We start from the raw sequence: 8,514 nt of genomic DNA, 5'->3' as shown, positions 1-8,514 counted from the left end.
GCGGTTAAGTGGCCTCCTTGTCCCACCTCTGCCCCCTTCCCTATGGAAGGAGCCAATGCTCTTCCCGAGGTGCTGGGCCCTGTGCGTTTTCTCCAGACCCCACCCATCGCCTTGACTTCTGAGTCATTTACATAAAAGCACAGGACAGGGCCTTGCTGTCGTGAGAAGTCTCTCCTCTTACCAAATAATAACCCAGTATCCTTTGTTCTCCTCCCCAGCTGGCGGACACGGTGAGTAATCTTTATTTACAGCATGTTTTAATCAAGCTCCAGAATGCCGTGCAGCTGGAAAGATGAGCTCGCACGGTGGGCTGCCCGCCAACGGGTGTAAATGTGTCTGGGCGTCTCTCCGGCCTTGTGCCGGTAGCAGGGACCTATCTCCAATAAATCACTCGGTGTAGCTGAGTGCAGCTATTTCCCCACCAACTGCTTTGCTTTTTTATTATCGCTAAGATTTTACCAACGCGTGTTACTGCCCACCTTGCTATTAACCTGGTTTGCGATGCTCTCTCCCTCCACTTCCCTCTGTCTCTGTCATGCTGTCTCTGAGTGCAGTGGTTAGCGACTGGGCACAGAAGGCAGAGTGGTCAGATAAGTGCAGTGCGGGGCTTAGGTGCTGCTCAAGCACAGACCGCACGCCCCATGTTGGGCGCCAGTCAGCTCCTTACCTGTCAGCGCTAGTTCCCAGGCCTTTCCAAATGCCTCCTACACGCTGCTTTCGCACAAACCCGCCCTCAGCCTCGTACATGCACACCCTGTCCATTCCTGTGAGTGCTCCGCCCAGCTGCGGTGCTTCGCCTCTGCTCCCAGCGTGTAGGGCAGGCCTACCGCAGGCATTCCCTGTCCTGCACCCATGCCGTGTGAGTAACGGGCAGGATTCCTGTCCTCAGAAACTTCCATCTGCACACGAGCCCCAATCATAACAAATGGAAAGAATTTAGAATCCTCTCATGGCGAAAGGGGAGAGCACAGGATCCTCCATCAACGGGGACGTTAGGGAGGGAGAGATGCTTTTGGATGGAGAGCGCTTCTCTGAGGCGGCAAAAGGGAAGTTTGGACTAACCTGGGCTAACACACGAGGTATTCGTGCTGGAAGACTCGTTTTCAACATTGTAAAGATACGCAACACGTACAAAACATCAAAAATAAAATAAAATTAAAAACAGTATCATTAGAAATACAAGAAAGAATACGAAGGAGCCAGCTCTGCGAGAGCTCCGTGCACAGAACCACGTGCAGAGTCCGGCTTACACAGGCGGGCGAGGCTGGCCTAGGAGCTGGGGACGCGGTACGGCGGACTCAGAGGGAGGCAGAAACAGGCGTGCTTGAGAGAACACGGGGGCCACGCAGCGGCTGGATTAGAGATGGAACGGCCCGGTGACGACTAATAAGGGTACTTGACCCTGCAGTGCGTGCTTACGCTGGAGCTGAGCAAGCGAGTTTAAAGCTCCTCTGTAATAAACATAACTGTCGGGTAAACTTGCCTTTCTTGCCTGCTAAATAAAACTCATCGCAGGCTTTCCTCGTCCCAGTAGTGATCTGCCGATGGTGGTGGCCTTCCGCAGCGCAAAGGTCCGTGTGCCGGCCGTGGCCCCTGGCTTACTGCGGCCGCGCACCTACTACGTGCCAGGCCCTGTAGCCCTCAGTGCTTGCCCATGTTGGTTCACTCAGTCCCCTCCCAGACCACGCAGTCGTGATGTTACGCTCGCACTTTACCGAGGAGACTAGGCACGTGGACGAGGCTGCACGGCCAGGAGGCGTCGGCACAGGCTCCCAGCACCACCGTTGTGGCGTGCTCCCTGCGTCTAGCAGTCTGTTCGGAATACTGGATGTCGCACTCTTCCAACTTCTCCAAAATTACCGAAGATGCTTCACAGCCATCCTTTTAACTTTCATTACATTTCCACGTGAAAAAAAACACTGTGTTTTAGTCTGAATAAAGGGGTCTCTGATCCCATGTTTTCAGGGAGAAGGGCATCCAGGTGCTCCCCACTGTTTGAAGGAATTTGGTGATTAACTTACGAATTCCACGAAAAGCTCAAGTTGAATTCTAGATGTTATCTTTTGTGCTGACTCAAAAGAGCAAAATCAGCTTTTAGAATAGTATCTGTAATTATTCCAGATTTAAATACTTAATATTTTACATGTTTTTAAGTAGCATTTAAATTATTTAATGCTTAAACAGTGTATTTGAATAGTTAGCCTTAGAATCACTTCCTCTTCCACTCCCGCCCCCCAGGAAGCACTTGCTTGATGAAGGGCGTGTTCTTGCCTTTCAGGGAAGCCTGAGTGCCCTGTGCACCCCACCGAGCTGGTGTTTGTCTTGGACCAGTCGCGGGACGTCACGCAGCAGGAGTTTGAGCGCATGAAGGGGCTGGTGGCCGCCCTGGTGAGGGGCCTCAGAGTGCGGGAGAATAGCTGCCCGGTGGGGGCGCGTGTCGCCGTCCTCTCCTACGACTCCCACCCCAGGCACCTGCTGCGCTTCTCAGACGCCCACCGGAAGGACCAGCTCCTCAGGGAAATCCAAGCCATCCCTTACGAGAGGGCCTCCGGAGGCAGGGACATCGGCAGGGCCATGAGGTTTATTTCCAGGAACGTCTTCAAGCGAACACTTCCGGGGACGCACACAAGAAGGATCGCCACGTTTTTCAGCAGCGGTCCGTCCTCTGACGCCCAGGCCGTCACCACTGCCGCCATGGAGTTCAGCGCCCTGGACATCGTCCCCGTGGTGATCACATTCAGCAACGTGCCCTCCGTCAAGCGTTCGTTTGCGGTAAGACGGTGAAGCCTTTCCCACGACAACTTTTATTTCATCTGTACACACACCCCTGTAAGAAAGTGTAGGAATATAGGGCCAGGAAGGGGTGTGTTAAGGTGCTGGACTCCACATGGCCAGCCTCCCACCGACCCTGGACGGGCAACTGAGACTCACGCAGGCACTTGTGCATGCGAGCCGGCAGAGGAGAATGGAGGAGGGGTTGAGTCCTGGCCACCCCCATCCCTCCATCAGAGGATGTGGGAGGCAGGGGGTGACTTCTCACTTTCCTTCTCTATCTCTCTGTCTCTCTCCAGAGAGCACACAGCAAAAACCTAAAGAAAAAAAAGTATAGAAATACACTTCATTGCCTTCAAAATCAGTTATTTGGTTAGAAACTTTTCTCTTTTTTTTGTTTGTTTGTTTTCTGTTTATTATTGTTTTTTAAAGACTTGGGTTTGGCAGAGTGGAATGTTAAGTATTCATTGCTATGTGCCGGGAACATGCTAACCCCCCACATACGTTGTCCTATGTAGGTGTCTCACAGGTTGGAGGTACAAAATATTAAGAGATAGAGTTATTATTCCCATTTTATGGGTGAGAAAGCCCACGTTGGAGAAATTAAGTCATCTGCAGGTTAGCTCATCTAAGCGACCATGTCAGCTGGCTGCAGGCTTGTTGTTCTGGTGCTTCCCGACCTACTTCCTGAGGTGCTTTGGGTCTAAAGATACAGAATCAGGAAGGCCAACCAGTGAACATACACGGATGGCTCTTAGCTCAATAGTCCCCAACAACTTAGGGCATGAGCAACTGGTTTGGTGGAAGAAAACTTTTCCGTGGGGTGGAGAAGGGATGGTATGGGATGATTCAAGTGCATTACATTTATTGTGCACTTTTTTTCTATTATTACATTGTAATACATAATGAAATCATTATACAACTCACCATCATGCAGTATTGGCAGCTGCTCCCCAGTGCTGGTATCACTGCCTCAGCTCCACCTTAGGTCACCAGGCATTAGATTCTCATAAGGAGCATGCAACCTAAATCCCTCACATGCAGTTCACAATAGGGTTTGTGGTTCTATGAGAGTCTAATGCACTGCTGATCTGACAGGAGGCGGAGCACAGGCCCTAATACAAGCAATGGGGAGTGGCTGTAAATACAGGCGGAACTTGCTCACTTTCCTGTCTCTCACCTCCTGCTGTACCATCCAGTTCCTAACAGGCTCAGACTGCCACTGGGGGTTAGGGGACTCCTGCTTCAGATAGTCGGGTAGTAGTCATTGCTGGACAATGAAAACCAACTGAATGACTTTATAACTTTGTCAATTATGTGAAGATCCTTATTTTATAAAGGAAAGCCCATTCCAGTTACAACTTCTCACTTTGAGAATCTAATGTGCAGAATTGCTAAATAAACTACTTGGGATTAAGACAACCAGGTATAACTTTAAAACACTCAGTCAACAGTGGCTCCTGGTCAGCCTCCATGACAGAGGACCTGCTGGACCCAGCAAAGCATTCCTGTAGTAACCAGTATTGGCTCAGCATGGCATTTTGCTTTCCATTCATATGGAGATAGACCATGAAGAAGGGTCCCAGGGAGAGCAAAAGGGTATCGGAAAATGGAACCTAAACAAAAAGACCATTTGAAAATTATTTCATCTAGAGAAAGGAAGATAAGATATAACTAAACCATCCTCCTCAAGTGCATGAAAAATTACTGTTGGAGAAAATTAGTTCATGGAAATCCAAGCTTGCAAAATCTCATATTGGAGAAACCTGAGGTAATAGCAGTTAGAAACGTTAGGTTTAAGTGAGAACTTTCTGAAGTCAGTTTTGATTTATCATTGGCCTAGATGAAATGGACTAGATGCAAGTGTTCAGAAAAAGGCCTTTTCTGAAGGTCTTTGAGAGAAGCAGTTACTCAGCTGTTGAGGGTGGCTTCTGTCTTTCTAGAGACTGAAGAATAGGATGAAGTGGCTTCGTAAGACCCTTTCTAGCTTTATAATTTTCTGCAAAAGTGTAAAATAAGCAGAACAGAGTTGAAATAGATGTCACCTCTGTAAAATAAAGGAAACAGTGCCTATTTCCTACAGTTTGTGCGAAAATTAAATGATGCCACATTCCACATTATGTTTGGGACACAGGAAGTGGTCAGAAATCAGCTTTCGCTTTTGTTATCATCATCGTTCAGTTGCTTGAGGCCAAACTAAAATCTGTTTAATAATAATGAAGTCTAGATTGTGGAAGGGCTGGCACTGCGATTAGCATCATTGAACTAACTCTCAGAATGCTGTGAATGAAAAGGTCGATGTGTCCTCTCAGAAAGGAAAATGCACATAAATTAGAAGAGACAAGGCCAGCCTATGCGAGTGAAGCGGTGAGAGCAGTCGCTCCAGAGAGTCCAGACCCCTCATCCCTTGGCTTTCTGTAGTCACAAAACAAGAGACAGCTTCCTACTGATGCAAACGATTGATGGCACTTGTGGTAGAGGCTTAAACTGACACATTTCCACCCACCCCTCAAAACATGCGCAGAGTTTACAGCCTGTGAAAACGTCCTTCTGAACTCATGAGTTTCATGGTCTCGCTGTGGAAATCGATGGTTTCTTGGTTGTACCCAAATTATCTAAATATTCTTCACTCTTTTCTTGAAGGAGTTTGTCTCCAAAGAGCAGTGATGCAGGTTCAAATATTGCTAACAGACCCTCATAAACCTAAGCGGGGTTGGTGCCAACTCCTTGGGACAGAAGAGCTAGAGGTGAAGTCAGAAGCGGAATTGGTCCCAAGGTTCACTCATCCATCCAGTGTTCGGTGAGCACCTCGTGTACACGAGGTACCATCATCAGCTCTGAGGATGAGAGTAAGCTCCAAACCGCAGGGCCTACCATGCTCTAGGGCTGGAACTAAGCCGGGGTGTCTGGAAGGCCTTACACCGTCAGTTAGAACTCAGTGCTTGGCACTACAGAAGGGAGACTGCATGGCAGCTTCGCCGTTTGCCTTCTTTTTCTTTTTCTTTCTTCTATCCCTTCTCTTCCATTGTGCTTTACCTACACTTAAACTGCTGTTTTGTTTCCTAAGACAGAGTGGCACCATGTTCCAATCCTCCTCCATGAACCTCCAAGTGAGACCACAGGCACACGCCACAGGTTCTGCCTTTCTTCAGAGTCTTGCTATGTTACCCAGGCCAGCCTCAAGCTCGTGGTCCTCCCGCCTCAGCCTCCAGAGTCTCTCCTACAGGCGTGCACCACCTTGCCACACCGGCCTGTGGGTTGGACTGGGAGTCTAACCCAGACTTCCCATGGGGTTTCAGCCTGCAGAGCACAGCGTTTTAACAGCATGTGCCGCCAACAGCTAGGCTGTCCTTTATTATTGTTGACAAGCAGAACTCAAAACTCCAGTGACACAATGCATCTTCATTTGGAGGCCGTATTTTAAGCCCCTCGTGTGTTTCAGCACGTACCATGGCTTTGCTAAATCTTCTTCATCTGAGAGTCCGATAACCCTGTGTGGAGTCAGGACCGAGAGCCTGGGCTGGTTCCCATCTTCCTTAGCGAATGGACTGCGGTGACCACTTTACGGCAGCGTGAGGTCGAGTGATGAGCTCTTCATCCCTTCTGAAACGGAAGGCGTTTTCTACTGGAAAAACCTCACCGCCTCGGCCTTGTCACTGGGTTTCCCTCAGTCTGGCAGTTACCTTTTATTTACGATGAGATTTCACAGGCTGTCTCTTAAGACTCCTAATCTAGGCTGGAGCTCCCTTTCTAATACTCTCTTAATGTGCCCCCTTTCAGCCTGACTGTTCTTTCACTCCGCTATTTTATGTTGCCTGTGAGAGACCCCATGTCGCGTTCAACACCGCAGATGCCTGTAGTGACTGGAGGCAGAGTCGGATGCGGAAGATCTTTCACGGGAAACCTTACCAGTTTGGAGCGCCAAGCCTTTTTATTTTGGGAAGGGTTTTCTTTGTTAATATAGAATTGCTTAAAGAGAAAGATCACCCATAATATTAACAGTACTCTTCCTGAGCGTGGAGTTCTGGAGCCCTGTGATGTTTATACAGGAAAGAACAGAGCGTCTCCGGAACGACCTGCTGCATGCCCGTCACCCCCCTGTGCATCTCGCAGCTGTGCTTTCATCCAAACTGGTGCTGCTTCAAATAATCCACAGGAGCGTGAGCAATAAGAGAAGTGAAAAATAATATCTTCTTATTTTAGATCCCAGCCCACGGCCAGTTGAAAGAAATTTTCTCTCACATGCTAACTATAGTTATTCCAGCGTATGTAGTAGGGCAAAGGATCCCTAAAACTTTATCTTCCAAACCTTTTTAATGGGGAGATCACTTAGTCAGAGTGGGGCTGGGTTATCAGAGAAGACCACAGACACCCCGTGGACTGTCCCCAGTGAAGCAGGTTGTTATAATCAATGATAAGATTCACGGTCCTTTAGCTTGACACTAAGATGTTGATGCATGTTTCAAATGTGAGCCTAAATTATCAAGGAGGGCCACTGCCAGAAACGTGGGAGTTGTCATGCTGTGGCTATGCAGAACACAAGACGAGTTAGCACCAGCCTGGGCAACATCTTGGAAAACACCGCTCTGAATGAAGCTGGGACCCACACGTAGAGAACCACAATCAGAAAGGTGGCTCCTACAGAGAGGGAGGGTAGGTCTTGTTTGGAGAAAGCAAAACTCACCCTCCTCTTCCCTGTTCCACCCTCTGGAGCACACTCCTTACCTGGGGAGAAGGGTTGGATTTGGGGGTTCCTAAGCTCTCTTCCAGCTCATGAGATCCGTGAGGTTTGTTCCTGGATCCTGATGGTTGGCCAGGGCTGGACAGTGGCGCAGTGCTAAGACATGACACTGTGCGAGGCTGATTCATGGGGGAGCTGCCGGGTTCAGCCTAGAGACCTCCCTGAATAGTCTTCTTTGCAAGTTTCCTTTCAGACTTGTTTTCATTCTAGCTCAGTCCAACCTCAGAATTTGGAGGTCACTGACAACAGAGCTCACCCCTCCTTGTTCATAGAAGGAAGAACGAAGCTCTTTAAGGAGGAAACCCCTCCCGGGCGGCCTTACCCATGCTCCCTGAACTGACCCAGCGTTTGGTCTCTCGTCACTCGCTGTCATCCAGGTGGGACGAGGGCAGGGTATAATCGAAACATTTGCACAAATACACCTCCTGGAAGTCACGAACAGTGCAAACTAGTCTTTGCATTGTCTTTGTGATCACCAAAACCAGGCTGGGCTAGCCTGGGTACATTGATGCACGCAGTCCACGCAGAATCCAAGAATCTAGCCATCGACTGGGAGTCCTCTTGTCCCACGTCGGGTAGGCGGGCTCTGTTTTCGCCCCGAGCTCGCCTGGACACCAGTCAGCATTTCATCCAAGAATCCATACGCATGAAGGATCGGTGAGAAAGGCAGACTTCCCAGAGTGAGCCGCAGAGCGGGTCGTGGCACAGAGCCCTGCGCTCCACCACAGGAAGCCCCGTTGTTCACCATCACTGTCCATGCCATGCTGTCCTGCCATCACAGCCACTTCTCGTACACGCGGTGCTCACGTTCACTACTTTGTGTCTCCCCACTCCGTCTTCCCCAGCGTCCTGCGTTCCTTCTGTATTATATTTAGAAATCTGCCTAAAAGCTTCGGTTCCTACATGACCCCCTGGGAGTCTTCCCTCTACCCCAGGCAGCTTACAAACGCAAACTCTCCAGAGGGGACTTGCGCTGAGCACAGGTTCCCCGTCTGTTATGC

General features: G+C 49.4%; 1 protein-coding gene across 1 annotated transcript in view; it reads left to right on the top strand.

The window, feature by feature from the left end:
• COL6A6 (collagen type VI alpha 6 chain) overlaps nt 1-8,514 on the top strand; it is a 115,865-nt gene that overhangs the window by 84,387 nt on the left and 22,964 nt on the right. Inside the window, exons 31-32 of the mRNA XM_006158514.3 lie at nt 219-230; nt 2,279-2,772. Of these exons, the coding sequence (XP_006158576.1) occupies nt 219-230; nt 2,279-2,772 (506 nt within the window). The remainder of the gene's footprint in view (nt 1-218; nt 231-2,278; nt 2,773-8,514) is intronic.

This window comes from Tupaia chinensis, unplaced genomic scaffold (assembly GCF_000334495.1).
Source record: "Tupaia chinensis unplaced genomic scaffold, TupChi_1.0 Scaffold000601_1, whole genome shotgun sequence".
Classification (NCBI taxonomy): Eukaryota; Metazoa; Chordata; class Mammalia; order Scandentia; family Tupaiidae; genus Tupaia; species Tupaia belangeri.
The sequence above is the reverse complement of the archived record's forward strand: the minus strand, read 5'-3'. Positions and strand labels throughout refer to the sequence as shown.